This window comes from Phoenix dactylifera, chromosome 7, assembly GCF_051530095.1.
Source record: "Phoenix dactylifera cultivar Ajwa chromosome 7, Ajwa_hap1_PhDact_Kaust_v1.1, whole genome shotgun sequence".
Lineage (NCBI taxonomy): Eukaryota > Viridiplantae > Streptophyta > Magnoliopsida > Arecales > Arecaceae > Phoenix > Phoenix dactylifera.
In genome coordinates this window covers 34,549,563-34,565,251 of record NC_143196.1, presented here as the reverse complement: position 1 = coordinate 34,565,251, position 15,689 = coordinate 34,549,563, and the positions used below count along the sequence as shown (strand labels likewise).

Below are 15,689 nucleotides of genomic sequence, written 5' to 3'. Positions count from 1 at the left end.
GGCATCAGACAGCATCCTAGATATTTGTGGTTGCCTAGGAAAATCTTCAACCAGCCCTAGTAGCTACTTTTCTATGCTTTCTGAAGTTCTGAATAAGATTTTCATCACATGTTCTGTTAGTTGTATTTCAATGTGTTATATTTTTTAACTGAATGATAGTTATGCTTTTTATATGCTTGCTAGTAACAATCTAGGATATTCGTAGGTAAGGTTTTTCTTGTAGAAGTGGTTTGACAAGCTCCTTTAAGTTTCATGGGCAAGTATAATGCCATTTTTTTATTTTAGATAAAAAGTTTGTGTTTTAACTTTTAAGTTCTCTTTTCACAAATTACATCATGTAAAGTGTCAATATATGTGTGCAATTATATCACTTAATAAATTATGTAGGATGCACGTTACCTGTTTTATCTACAGTTAATGATATTCTTGGAACTTTTCTTCAATACTTAGGTGGGTCAAGCAGGCCAACACCTACACCATTTAGACTGTTCGGTAGCCTTGGTTTTATGCTTTTCTTCAATGAATACCAGCTAACAATGCTATTGAACTTATGAAAAAGTAGGCTTCTTTGAGTATAACAGCCACTACAAGGGGTTTAACAATCCTTAAGATGAAGCTCTCTCATGATGATCCAAAAAAAATCGTGAAAGTTAATATGAAGAGCAAGTGTGAAAGAGAATTAATTAGGTCTCAATATTTACTTTTCATAGGAGAAGTACTTTATATCTATAGATAACTTTTGTTTTGGGCCCCTACTTGTAGGGACTTTTCCATGGTTCTCTTTCTTCATGTCCCCTCTCTCATCTCATCAATGACGAAGATTTGGAAAAAAATAGCAAACCAAAGATTTCAATCATTCCTTAATTTGCACTTTTGTGCCAACTACATCCAATATTTGAATTTAGGACCTACAGGCAGGTGATAATCAGACAACAAATCTTCAACTTTGAGATTTGTCGGCCATTGCCTCTGCGAGAGGTGCTCTCTCGTTTGGCCAGATATAAGATTTGACGATGTATCTTTTCATGAGGTAGAAATTTTTAAACATATGGTTCATAGATAATGACATGCGGTTTCCACAAGAAATAAAGCATCAAGATATGGTTGAGATATGGTTAGAATATATTTATTGCAACAAGAAGAGGATTCGGATTATATTTGAATTTGGTATATAGTTAAACATTGGCTAACGTTTAAGCAATACATTATATATTCTGATTCTTCTACCATTTTGTCTATGCGATGCCTCCATTCTTAAAAAGATAAAAATCAACAAAGCAAATGTATTAAGAAATATTTTTTGAGTTGTTTATTGGGATCTCACCAGATTTACCAGGATGTCTTTATGTAAATCCAAGTGCCTATCCTGAGTATGCGAAAGCTTTTGGATTCACAAACTATATTCTTTGAAGGCATTTGTTTTGAGAGGAAATTAATCGAAAACAAAATTCCAAAGAAAATGAAAAACAAATATTAAACAAATAATGATTGAATAATAAATTATTAATGACAAAAAAATGGATGAATAGATTATCATCCCTATGAGGATGAACGAATTACCAATCTATGTCTGAAATTGCCAATAAGTACTGTTAGCTTAGTCGCTCACCCCTAAGGTCTTGCCCTATGAGGAGGTCCATGGTTTAAATCCTGAGTACCACTAAAAAACAGAAAAAAGAAAAAAAAAAATCTATGGCTGAAATTAAAATTACTCTGATGATGTGAAATTAACCAGTCCCAACAAGATCATTGGCACATCTGAGCCTTGTACATGGCTTGATTCCAGTTCATAATAAGTTTGTCTAGATCCTCTTAATATGTACTATCAGTTCCTGCTATTATACCCTGTTGTCACTTGCCTCTTACAGGTCTATATAGGCAAAGGCATATTGGCCTAATGCAATACTTCAACTGTACTGGAGTGAATTGAAACGATGACTAGGATATGTGGGATCTTGGTTTTAATTATCCCATGGTGGCCTAATTAATCATTATTGCTCAATTTCTTGATATAAACAACAATTTGGGGTTTAGTTCTATTGGTTGTTCCTTACTTCCAATTCCCATCCAAATTCCAGTCCCAAGAAAATGTTCTTCAGACACCTTGTACTCCTCCCACTATTTCAACTGTTAACTGCTAAAAGAAACACATACAAGGATAGACACGCAGTTCACAGAAACAGATGAGAGTTTTTCTTTATTATCTGTCTTCTCCTAGGTGCCATCTCCCTGCATTGTTCTTAAACCATAGATGATAACGTGCCTAGTACTGTGGAAGTGCCCTTATAATTTGATGGCACAGGATGAAACCCAGTCTCATGAAAAGTTAACAGCTTGCAGTCGACTTTATAGTCAGTCACCGACGCTATAGCACAGAAAATAGTAATCATAAAATTACTTAATACCTTTTTTCTGAGATAGACTAATTCTGTTAAATTGAAAAGGTTACATAGTACATTACGAGTACAGAGCAGAGGTATCTATGGGTTTTGAATTACTGGTAACTACTGATAACTTTTGTCATTTGCATTGCCAAAGTTGTAATGTCATAAATGGGTGTTTTATGTTTTTGAAAGATTATATAAAATAATAAAGCAAATCCTATTGGGAGCAGTATTTTGGGGTTTGTTTCAGATTTCTTCCCATGTTACATTATTCTTTAGACACTAATGTAACAGAAGAACTCCTTTAAAAACTCAGTTTAACTTATCAAAAAAAAAAAAAAACTCAGTTTAGACTGTCAGGTGAAGGAAGTACAATGGATCATGAACTTTGGAAGAAAAAACCTTTACAAGCAACCATACGAATCTTAATATTGAGGAATTAAAAGCACATCACTTGATAACAAAGTAGGGCATGGCATTGCCAAAAGCACAATTTGGAACAGCATCGTCACCATGAATGGCCATTCTTATGTTTCCATCTAACAAATTGACAGTGCTTTCGCCATTGAGAAGCTTCAATGAAGTTTATGCTTTATATTAGTCTTAGATAAGCAGCCCTACTATGTTATGCAACAAAGACGAGTCATTCTTCTCCAAAGTGAACACAGATGTTAATAGAGCAACAAAAGCTAATGGATACTTCTGAGTCCAAACATCTTACCTCCCAAAGAAAGAAAGATCAAAAGATTTTCCATGGCCCCCAATGGCCCTCATAGAAATGGGAAATCTTTTTTTGGGTAAAGAAATGGGAAATCACTTGGAGGGAAAAGCACAAGCATTCAAAATAAACAAAAGGAAAAAGCTTTCCATAATAGGTTATATTAGTATTCTGAGAGTAGGAACTGGGATCGCTAGCTCTACTTCAGATGGTTGTTGAGGGTCCATGGCAATTGATCATCCCAGCCCACAATCCGGAGTACCCAATTGATTCGCGCCCCCCCTCAGCGCAATACTGATCTTGCCACTCCAGTGATAGAATCCTATTGTCTGGTTTCACCTCCACTGCATTGGGGTCCACATGCGCTTCAAATGGGAGGGCCAGCCTCTGGCAAGCTTCCACAAGTGATCCATGGTTCCCGTCAACAGAGCACCCAAGCTCGTTAACGCCAGGGAAGCCACCAAGTGTGAATCCATGACTTGTCTCTCCGAGTCCCACTTCACTGAAGCTATGGCCCCTGGAGCTCCCCATCATGGCTCCAAACTTGGTGTCCATAAGATCAAGACCACCCGCAGAGCTCTCGAGCAATGGATTGTACTTGCACTCTATGAAGTTAAGGTTGCGAGGTGTGTCAGCCAATGACCCGAGGTGCGGGAATTGCACCCCGGAGAAGGAGAGGTGGAGGTCGGTCCCATCCTGAAAGGATGAGACATGCTGAGGTGGTTGTTCAGATGGCTTCTTAGCCCCCGACCGCTTGTTCTTCCGGCAGCCACCGCCGACAGGTACATTCCGAAGGGACCCCCCCTTGGTCCAATACCTCCTGCAGGTCTTGCAGAAGTACCTTGGCTGGGAGAGGCTGTAGTTGTTGTAGTAGCAGAACTTGGTGTGGGTTGAGTCGCACCTGGGGCACTTGAGAGCCTGATCATGCTGGGGCCTCAGCCTTCGCTCCATCATCGGTGGCCTGGAGCACGAGATCAGTTCCCCAGATGGAGAGGAGGAAACCATTCCACTTTCCTCATGAACGATGCTCTGTGTCCAAGGAGAAGAAAAAAAATAAAAAGAAAGAAAGGAAGAAAGAGATCATAATCATTTATCCAATCATCATCGTCGTCGTCGTCATTGGAATGCGTGAATTGTGGTCCCAGGAATGTCCCAAGAAAATGCATTTCAGTGCAAAAAAATAGACAAATGAATAAAGCTGGAGCTCATGATGGAGCACATAAAGCTGGAAAATGCGATCAAGCTGATGATCGTTGGTAATTGAGCTTCTGGAGTTTCCAATTAAACAAAGGACTCAAGTACAAAAGAAACTAATATTTTTAACTGCGTACTTTCTTCCCGTGGCATCACATTAAACTTATTGGTTTCTACGTGCAAAAGTCGAGAGATCTAAGGAGTTCCCTCTAATGAAATTGTTTCCAAGAACTCTTTTTCGAAATTATTCGTTTCTTAGGCAACCGCAGCCAAACATGTACCTCTGTTATATTTCTTTTAGTCGCTTTAGTTAATTTAATGCATTCACAGTTGCAAGAGTAAAAGGAAGGAGACCCTCTCCTTGGCCTCTTCTTCTCCCCTCTTTAATTGTGACCGAGCAATCTCGTTCCTCGCACGGCCAAAGCCAAAATTGCACCCTTTGCAAGAAAATCTTATCGATCCATGTTTAAACAATTGCAATTCTCTTATAAGTTTGATGATTACTGCATATGAAACAGTCAAGTTTTTTCTTTTTTTCATGAAACTTTTCAGATTGAAAAACTTTAAAAGAAGGTTGAAAGATTTTAAAAAGAATGAAAATGCGTACCTAAAATTCATATAAAATAAACAAGGAGTTGAGGAATAGGCTTAAGCTGTTGATGTAACCACCATGGAGATGAAAACCATAGAGGGAGTGGAGATTGGTTGCAGTGAGTTACCTTGAGCCAGTCAGAAGAATCCATGCAGATCTGCATTGAAGCAGGAACCATTCACGGAAAATACATATATATATATATATATATATCTCTATAATTATAGAAGAGAAGGACTAGGATATCACACTTCCAAAGGCATCCCACCAACTTACTTCAGAATCAATCTCGGAAGGAATTTGATAAACTTGTGATGCTCTAGAGGAGGGAGAGCTGTTCGGTTGGGAAGACAGGCATTTATAGAGAGGGGCCAAATTAAGGACTTCAGGGAAGAAGAAAGAGTAGGGGAGGGAGAGGATTCAAAGTCTTCGAGAGCGTGATGTGGGATGTGGATGGGTTCGTGAGGCTGCGAGGATGGGAATATCAAGGAGAAAAAGGTGGCGGAGAAGCAACAGCGTTCCCCTTCACTGACCCCTCCGTGGGACCCATCGTGTTGGTGGTGGAAGACCGAAGACCCTTACCCCGCGCCGTTCTTGTTGGCTGAGCGGCTAGAGAGGCTCGGCTAAATTCCAGACATCGAGACTTCCATGGATACGGTTCACTGTATGTACTTTATTCTCTGGGGCCATTTGGTTTGTTGAAACCAAATGGCTAAGCATGCAAATGGTTGAACTCTGTTGCTTCTGGATCTGGGATTTAGTAGGCACTTTGAGCTAGCACTGAAGTACATTTGTGAAGCCCGTAACGCAAACATGAAAGCATGAAATCCAGCAAGCTCTGCAGTGGAAGTTATTTGCTCGGATAAGTTTAATAGCCAGCAGATCTGCAGGGCACCAATGCTCAAGGAGGTTAATCTGGAATTGAAGATATCCTCTAGTTAGCAAGAAGCAAATGCTTTCAGGGTTTGGCTTGCTTGGTTCAGAAGAAGGGAGAGAAATCTTAATTAAAGTCTTCCAAGTATTACATATTATTCATGGTGGAATTATAGTTTCCATTGCATACTGGATTTTCTATTCTAACACTTGTCGTTAGTGTTAAAGGCTCTAGGTAGTTTAGTTGGATGCTGTAACTGAAAATGCTTGAAGTATTAATATTTAGAATAATAATGCTGACTAAAGCATTCTTAATTTTTGAGGTGGATTCTCTCGATTTCTCTTTTGAATATTTTTCATCAAAGATGTTTGAAAATGAGCATGCGTAAGTAATAAAAAAAAGTACACGTCTTCGTCTGAGTAGAAGCAAACAAAATAGCTCAATATCAAAATGATATGCATCTATGTTCAACTTTTCATTCATGCGTGGATATGCTTGAAGAGAATAAAACTCTCTCTCATTTTATCCACCAAACATTGTTGTCATTATCTATCTATGGAACAATTTCAACAATCCTTTCTGACTTCTTTCCTCTTCTTAGTTCCAATCATCCATGTGCTTAATATGCTAATCAAGAGAAGAATCTTCCATTAATGAAATATTTGTTGTTGTCGGTGAGGTGAAATGTTTAATGCTTGTTGGAGGGACACCATGCTGCTCCTATTATGTCGGATGCTTTCTCTTCTCTCTTGACTTTCTTCAACGATGTTTACAAAAAAAATGTTTAGATAAGCATGCATAACTAATAGAAAATTCAGATATTTGACTTCTTTTAGTTAAAGCAAGCAAATAAAACACAACTAAAGAGACAAATATCCGCGCCCAATCATCTACTCATGAGTAGTCATGGTTATATAAGAACAAAAGTCTCTTCCCATGCACTAATTCTTGTTGTAGTAGCCTACATTTTAAATCACTCAATGATCCATTTTGCTGATTACCTACTTCTCTTGGTCTCAATTTCCCCGCATTTGATCTACACATTTATAAAAAGCAGATACTTCCAAGCTTGCTATTCTCGCCGAAAGGCTTGGTGTATATTAGCTGAATGCCATAATTGGAAGCCGACTGAAGTACTCTTGTATTGTGGGATACACCCCACTTATTTATCTTTTCGTAATTTCTAAATAATTAGACGATTCTACATTACTAATAAAACAGATAAATATATGCCTTTTTATGAGCAAAAGTAAGCAAAATGAATCATTGTCAAGAAATATCATTATGAGCATAAGCACATAATGTTAACGAGACCTTGTTACCCCCTAATCTAATTGCAAGTCGAAGTATAGATCTGTTTCAACAAAATCTGTTTTGATTCTTCTCTTTCTCTCTCTGGCAATTTTCTGCACTCCATTTGCATGTTATGGTCATGGAAAGATCTTTCCATCGTAGTACTTCTTGTTGGTGGTGAATAGCTTCAAGGGTTTTGTTTGTGCTGCGGTATGCAGCTTGAAAATGCTTGAAATTTTATTATTTAAATTTAAAATAGTCGTAATAATAAAGATGACAGGCAAGTCCATCTTATGGGATATTTCTATCTTGTCTCTTCCATATTCCCCATAAAAAATGTTCTACATGAACATGTGCAACCAATAAAAAATACATTATTATGAGTAAACTAAAATTTAACCATGCATCATCCATCTGTAAGCCAGCAATCAGAGGGCACTGATTTTGGGATGTGCAATATTCTGGGAGGATCCGTAGATCAAGGTGTAGCTCTCTCAGCTCTTGCTTGGAAGTGGAGAAATTGTACCCTACACCAGATGTACCACGTCAGCGGTGGTGGCCCATACCAATTCGATTTCAACACATGGCCCGGCGTGCTGCACGTTAACGTAAGTTAAGGAAGAAGAGAGTCAAGCACTCTGCCTGCTCCCCTTTCTTCTCCCGATGAAAGAACCCTAGCTACTCTCTCTCACCTTATGGCTGAGCACTCTGCCATTGTCTCCTACCTTCAACAGAGTCCCCCCCTTCCCCCTCCGAGCAAGGAAGAATAAAACAGAGCAAACAAACCATGCAAACAGTGAGCTCAACTCCTTCCAAAGCTTATGCGAGAAGAACCAGTCCATGCTGAGATCGACGGCGGTCTGTGAGCGCCACGAACGCTGCCTTGTCCTCTACACACCCAATGTGCTGGACCCCGACCTCCACCAACGAGCACTGTGCTATACACTTCCTCTTCCCCTCCACCGTCAATAACATCACGCATTGCCGGTACCCCGGAAAGGGCCATGGCCCGGCCCCAAAGTCGATGCTCCCCCTCGAGTTCCCCACCAATGACCCTCCGGCGCCGATAAGGTCGATGGTGAACTTCCCTCCCTTGCTGGTGCTGACGGTGGGCGTCGATGCTCACAGCGGTATCCAGGATGAGTTGAAAGTGTTACCTAAGGCTGTCGCTTGTGCTGCTGCTGCACTCCCGCAAGCCTTGAGGTGGCCCTAGGGCTTCTAGGTGTCGTTGCCCAGCCGGAGTAGGAGTTATGCCGTCGAAGTTCGAGCACCGCCGCCTCGCTCTTGCATCACTACAAAAAAAGTTACTTTTTCCGACGCTTTTTAGAGCCAATACCGGCGAATATAAGCGTCGGTAAGTAGGAGGGGGGTGAAAATTTTTTTTCCGATGTTTTTAAATGTCGGGCTCTATCTAATATTCTTTCAAATATTGGGGGTTTGTTGTTGATGAAGCACCATATCTAATATTCTTTCAAATATTATTGTCGATGAAGCAGCATGACCGTACTCAAAAAATTCAAGCCTGGAAACATGTTTCTCTTACAAACTCCATCAACAAAAGAACAATTATCTCATCTGGGTGCTAATGATTTTTTTTTTGACAAATAACAATAATCTCATCAATAATATTTCTTTTACCAATTACAATAAACTACCAACCCCACCTCGTTCCATTTACAAATTATCAACAAAAAAATCCCCTCCCCTCCCCTCCCCAAAGATGCAATCCGAACAGAACTCATCCAACAAAAAAAAGGACAATACCAACAAAAAGAACCCATTCAACAAAAAGATTCCCTAAATTTACCTTCCATTGTGCTCTGCCCCATCTCCAACCCTATCTCGAGCTATTGATGCCGGAACCAGTTGATGAAGTCGTCGGTGCAGACGTCCTCCTCCTTTGCCTTCGCCTCCCGCCGCTGGTCCTCGGCCTCATCATTGCCGGTTGAGGAACCACCTCTACCTCCTCGGCCTCGATGTGCGCGAACATCGACTTGTCGCTTGCCAACTTCTTTATCTTCGTGGCCAGCTTCACCGGCACCTCTGCCACTATCGGGCACACGTCCGACTGGATCTGGATGACTTAATCATGCTCCTCTCCGGCAGGATTGGCTTTTGGAGCGTGAATCGCCTCCATAGCCTCGGAGATAGCAGGATCCTCTCTCTCTCTCTCTCTCTCTCTCTCTCTGAGCGGCTAGATTTCCATGGGATTGGGTTTTTTTTTTTATAATGGGCTATTGAGCATCGTGGGGAGTCCGACGACGCTTTTAAGCATTGTCCCCTCACCCACTCCCGGCTTCCGACGGCAAGCATTGTCTACACTTTTTTTTTATCTCCGAAACTTTAAGCATCATCGTACAATATATTTTCCAATTTTGCATCGTTTTCTGCTGACGTAATTTAGAAGTGTTGGCAAATTTTGGCATTAAAGTCAAAATTGCCGACGCTTCTATTTAATATCGGTATTTATTGGCCTTGCTCTTTTTTCTGCAGTGTCGTTAGGCTTCGAGGCCAGGAGGAAGAGGCAGCACGTCAGATCTGCTGATATGATGCATTTGGCCGCAGGCCGAAATTGGATTGGTACGGTGCACCGTTGACATAGCGCACCCGATGTAGGGTAAGATTTCTCTTCGAATAGGGGAATACTTCTCTCTCTTTTTTTGGTACAATAGGCGAGTACTTCTCTGTGAGGAAGGGGTAAGACGGGCAAACAAACAAACAAACAAAAAGAGGGCAAGTGCGGTGGCCTCGGATGTATTGCGAGCCGCCGGCTCGAGCAGCCGAGCTGCGCCCGCCGGGTGGCATGATCTAGACACGTGTCAAGAGAAACCATGCCATGATGAGATGGTATGGGGAATATTTCGGGCCCGAGGAAAGACGCAGCAAACCGAAAGCTCACTCCACGCGGGCCCAGTTCTCCTCTCCGCCTCCCATTCTTCTTCTTCCAAAGCCCTGACCAAAATCCGAACAGGAAGGCGGATCTGGGGCTCTCCTTTAGTTGTTTTTTTGGCACCTTTCTCGTTCGCCTCCCACAAGCAAAGGATCGATTCCCACCTACCCCACCCCATCACGTGATCTTGGTGTGCTTGAGCACATGCCTCTCACCTGACAAACTTTGGTGATCTGCCATTGAAACAGAAAAATTAATACATTTTCTAACAAAAGAAAAAAAAGACATCTCTCCTTTCTTCTTCTGTGTGTATGTATTACGACCTCTATGCTCACCGCCTATAAGCCCTGTTAACACAATCAGTTTTGAATCTCTAAAGAAATCACCACAAGACTTCACTGGCACGCTCATTAATGCCTTCAAATTAAACGGTATATTGTTCCCATCTTTCTGTTGAATTTCTTTTTTTCTCTCTCTTTCATCTTGTATGCCACTCTTTCCCTATTTCAATGAATCGTGATGCAGTTGGCCGCCATTTGCTCAGGAAACCACCTTGAAATTAACACCGTGATTCACTCAATCCAGTCTTCGGCAGCAATTTATTAATGGAATAAAATAATATCACTTGACCATGGTGTGGCGTTATAAGTATTTTATTCTTTTTATAGCACCTTGTTATTTTATCTACGGATGCATGACTAGTACTTAAATAATAGCTTAATTAGATGTTCTACTGAAACAACTGTCGCGTATTTAATTAATGAATCCTTTTTAATTCTCCTCATTATTATAAACACACGTTTCATTGTTTGCATACTAATAACTTTTAAAGATGCACATAGGTAGCAATATAAAAAAATAAAAAAAAACAATAGTATGATCTAGAAGCAGCCACCCTGACCGAAAACAAAGCCACCGTAAATTAAGAAGATCATTATAGAAAATAATGGTGATTTTTTTTCTAAACGTTTCACTTTCGTGTATTAACTATTAACATCTCTATATATATTGTGATGGAAAAGACTAATTAATCTGTATGTTGGCCGTCATTTATGAAAACCAAGCAGCTGTCATGCACGCGCCGTGTCAGACCATCTTGTTTGAGCCTGCCACGTCAGCCCATGGTTCGGGTTGCTGCCTGCTGGCCGAGGGCGACCGTCGAACCACGCCTCTTTGTTTTCTCGTCCGTGGCTGTCGGCAGTAGGTGGAGGTGGAGCCGTCGCCGAGCACGACTCGTCCCACCGTCCCCGTGGAAAATATATAGACGTGCTAATCACCGATGCGGCGCAGTTCTTGCACCCATCTCGCAAGATTATGGGCCACTTGATCTCCAGTCCCGTGCAACTATCTTGATTTGATGAGGTCATTAAGCAACCACGTATGCCCACACGAGGAATAACAAATCAACATGATTAGTGGCTTATCGTCTTTGTTTTGTGCTCGAGCATTTTTGACGTGGCATGTATCAGGCCGACTTTGTATATTCTTTAATTATTTTTTTTTGAAAAATGAAAGGAGATTCCTCCACACCATAATCATGCAGGTCAGTATCATTGAGATTGCATTGCAGGGAGTTGAACATAAGATTTTAGCTGCCGAGAAGAAAGGTATGACCACGAGGCAAATCCCGCTTCATGGATTTATCTTTGAAATTTCTTCTCCATTATTCTCATTGGTACAGGGGTAAGAGTCCTTTCATTTTGGACGTGACGCCTGTTAAAACAGAGGAAGGGTAGATAAAGACGGAGGAGGAGGAGGATAGAGAATGCTGAGAGAAGGCAATACAATCTTTTATTTCATAGTATGTTTACAAATGGTGCCATAACTCTCATTTTATAGATGGGAGGGAGGCTATACACAGCTATATAGTCTAATAAGAGGGAGGCTATACACAAGTTGTATGGTCTAATCAATATAGCTATTGTATAGCTAAGCTATACAGTTAACATCCTCTCTCAAACTGAAGATGGTAACGAAGATGCCATTTTGAGTTGGTGAACCAAATCACGATGACGCTCCGATGGATGTGCTTTTGTAAAAATATCAGCAAGCTGATCCGCAGAAGCAACATATATCAACTGAAGAATCCCTTATTTGATATGATGTCGAATGAAATGACAATCTATCTCAATATGCTTCGTTCGCTCATGAAACACATCGTTACAAGCAATATGCATGACACTTAAATTATCACAATGAAGAGGAAAACTGCTAGTCAAAGGAACACCCATATCATGCAGTAGCCATTGAAGCCACAAAACTCAGAGGTAGTATTCGTCAGTGCACGATACTCAGCTTCTGTACTGGAGCGAGAGATAACTATTTGCTTCTTGTTTTTCCAAGAGATAAGAGATGACTCAAGCAAAAAACAATAGTCTGTGGTAGAACAGCGATTTGTAGAATCTCCAGCCCAATCAGCATCAGAATAGGCTTGTATATCTAAAGTGGAATAGGCTGAGAAATGAAGGCCATGAATCCTTAGTTAGACTTTAATATGGAAAATCTCCCCCCAAAAGATATGCATCAAGCAAGTGGGCCTATGCCGCCGTCGTCGGCTATTCCTTCTTCGGCAAGATATTCAAGAGTAGATAAGATATTCAAGGGCATGCATGGTGAATAATCGGAAATCTTAATTTGCTGGAATTTGTATTTTAGCAATTGAAAAAAACATGAACAATTAGGCACTTTGAGGTGACTATCCATGTAGGCTTGACTATGAAGCCCGAAAGTTGATATGTGAACACCAGTTGTGCCATTTAGCCTGCTTCAGATAAATCTCCTTGCCTTTTATATCACATCACGCGTGGGTGGAGGATATGTGCTGATAGTGCAAGCACGATGGAATATGTGGAGTCTGCACAAGAGCCCCTTGTCATGCACTTAAAATGGTATAATATCTCGTTAATAATCACCACCGCAGCATCAAGTCTCTTCAGATTTAAAGACAAGAATCCTGGAATATGCTTAGAACCTATTTTCCTGTGCCTCCTTAAACAATTTATTTGTTTCACTATTTGCTATGGCAGTTTTGGCATGGTATCGTTGTGACACGTGTAAGTAGGGCGTGCTTCAAGTCGAGTTCGGGTTGAGCTTGATATATGTTAAGAAATCAATGTGCAAAGCTTGATGCCAATAAGATTATTTATGCACTCAAAAGAGGGGGGAAACGCATGGTAAATGTATGTCCCGTAGGCATCCTCCACGCAACTTTTTAACACCACACCGAAAATAAAGCTTCCAATGTGTAATAGGTGTAGCATATATGAGCATAAATAAAAACCATGGTTATTATTGCTGTTGTTCTACTGCAGCCACGATCAATCTAAATATGTTTTTAAATTATGCATTTTGATAAATACATTCTCATCCCCCCCTCATTGCATTCCTCGTCGCCTCCTCCCCGTTGCTTGGGAGGGCTAATGATAAACCAAATTTCTCCATCCATAAAACTCTCTTTGTTTTTTTGCATAGTCACGTGCGCTGCGCCAATAAACTTGCTCGAAGCATAAAAAACTTTGGCTATCGTGCATCAAGTGATGCATGCATGCATGGGCCGTGGCATTTACAATCATGACTCGCGGGTAACCTTAAATTTTAAAAATTTCAAAAGGATGAAATGAAATTTTTGTGCATGCTTTGGGCCGAGTGGCATGTCCAAGAAAAAATGCTTGATATCTATAAGGTGAGTTTGGGAAGTATTCTTAGCAGATCTAACGTTGGTATAGATGTAAAACGGATAGGCGATGTATCTTTTGCGCAAAAGAAGAATTTATTTTCTTTTGTGTTGGATCATGCAATAGTTGTTTTGAAATCTATAAAGGTGGATGGATTTATAAAGTTCGAAGTGCTTTGAAATCTATGTGATGTTTGATCTAATGGTAGACGTCCTGAAAGAAGATCGACCATTCTTTGGTAAGAAAAATACAATCCAAACCTACGATTCATAGCTATAAATGATACCTTTGTTTCAAGGTACATACATTAGGGCAGCATGGGAATGGCTGTATTTTGTTTATTTTTTTCTTTGATGAAAATGGAAGAGACACACAGTTTTTGGTGGTTAGGAGAAAAGCTACGGTGGTTAGACATGCCGGCAGGTTGTTTTTGGGGTCATATTTTAAATTTACCGACCATATATCCCTGCTGTCGTTTTTTATTTTGTTCCTCTGCAGGCTTGATTTTTTCTCCGGCTTCTGTTTTCAACCCCTCTCCACGCGCGGGGGACCATCCGACCGAGCGACGCTCTCCACGTGATCATGTCGCTTCCTAAATTCTTTTCCACTTACTGGAGAGAACTATTTTTTGATGAAAAAGGAGGCTGAGGGAACAGCAACCTTGCGAAAATTTAAAATGGACTCCTAGAGGGACTTAAATCACCATGAGAAGAATCTCGGCGGTCCATTTCCCATACGTGTTTCCCTGATGTTGCAATCATGATGCCACGCCATGGAGGCATGGAAATCTAGATGTGTGCGGGATGGTGATCCAGCAGCCCAGATCAGCCGTCCGTTTAAAATGTCCGAACTTTAGCTGTTCAGGTGGCCGTGTGCATGATCTGACGTCCATGGTTGCTAAATGAGGAATCCAGCGTTAGCCCGGAACGCTGCGCTGGAATGGGCTTTGAAGGCTTTCTGTAAATAGGGCCACTCCAATTCCGCTCTTACTCGAACTTAAAACGTTTGCTATATCTCTGGGCCTTTTGCTCGACTTGCTTCCGGGGTTGGGAGTTGGGCCGATATCCTAAATATGATACCGCGGCATCAGAAATCCCGGTGTGCAAATGATGGCGGAGACGCATCCCCAGAGTTTCATGTTTCATCGCAATGGTGAGATTATATTGGGAATAACAGATATTTGCATTACATAGGGTCCCCTTTCAATATTGATTCATGTACCGGCCGAGGGCATGAACCAAATCTTCCTTATAAAACTGCGGAGTGAGTTTATTTGCAATCAAAGCATCCAGTTATTTTGCAAGTCTTTCAGGATTCACACCTTCTTTTTTTTTTTTTGTGCGCGCGGGGGGGTGGGGTACATACTCTTTTAAGTGTTTATATAGGTCTAAAATGATTAACCATAGAATTAGTAAGGAATTGGCACCTTGTCTGGCTATATTTTGCTATGTCAGCTATAACATCATGGTGCATGATATTAGGACCAGATCGTCAATTATGGTATGTTGTCGATATATTGTTCTATAGTTACATGAAATAAATTCTATGTATACACTAATTGATCTATAGTTCTTTTCAAGCAAATGCTGAGGAATTGAGCTAATTGCACCTCAAGTAACCTATAATTTTTGCAACCAGCACCTTATCTCCGATGAAATTAGGTGATGATGCAGATCCATGCTTCATATCTAGATACAAATGGCTTGTCTGCTCATAACACAAGGGATTTAATTAAACCTTAAAAAGCTTGCCATGCATTGATGTTTCAGGAGCATTGCCATTTTTGTGACACATGAACGAAGCCAAATGCAAGCTATTTAAATTTGACAACTGGCAAATCCTCAATGAAACCAACGACAAAAGTGATCTATTTTAGAGTTTTTAAACAATATAAGTGTTGCTGGAAATTGGACCCGGGGGCCGCCGCGAAGCCGGGGAAGGAGGAGCTCCGCTGCTGCAGGGGGCGGACGGCGGTGCGCCGGCTGGCTGCGTCCTCTGCCGCGGGGGGGGTGTGCAAGTCCTGCAAAGAAAACCGGTGGCCGGGCTCCCCGGCGCCTGCCCTCCGATGCC

The 15,689-nt window shown here is 41.0% G+C and overlaps 1 protein-coding gene across 2 annotated transcripts; it reads right to left on the bottom strand.

The window, feature by feature from the left end:
* Positions 1-2,949: 2,949 nt before the first annotated feature.
* On the bottom strand, positions 2,950-5,358 carry LOC103701998 (dof zinc finger protein DOF5.6-like). 2 transcript variants are annotated; one of them, XM_088701885.1, is made up of 3 exons: positions 5,165-5,307; positions 5,016-5,045; positions 2,950-4,131 (listed from the first exon to the last, which is right to left on the bottom strand). In XM_088701885.1, the coding sequence occupies exons 2-3, from the start codon at positions 5,037-5,039 to the stop codon at positions 3,307-3,309; spliced, it is 849 nt and encodes a 282-aa protein (XP_088558011.1). In that variant the 5' UTR covers positions 5,040-5,045; positions 5,165-5,307; the 3' UTR covers positions 2,950-3,306. The 2 variants fall into 2 exon arrangements, with proteins under 2 accessions (XP_088558011.1, XP_088558010.1); XM_088701884.1 differs by having other exon boundaries at positions 5,016-5,358.
* Between the last annotated feature and the right edge of the window lie 10,331 nt (positions 5,359-15,689).

What these genes read in the sequence shown, in the direction of transcription:
- LOC103701998 (XM_088701884.1), bottom strand. Translation starts at nt 5,066, where the DNA reads ATGGTTCCTGCTTCAATGCAGATCTGCATGGATTCTTCTGACTGGCTC. An exon ending in ATTCTTCTGACTGGCTCAAG is followed by an intron (nt 4,132 to 5,015) that starts GTAACTCACTGC and finishes CCTTGGACACAG; the next exon opens with AGCATCGTTCATGAGGAAAG.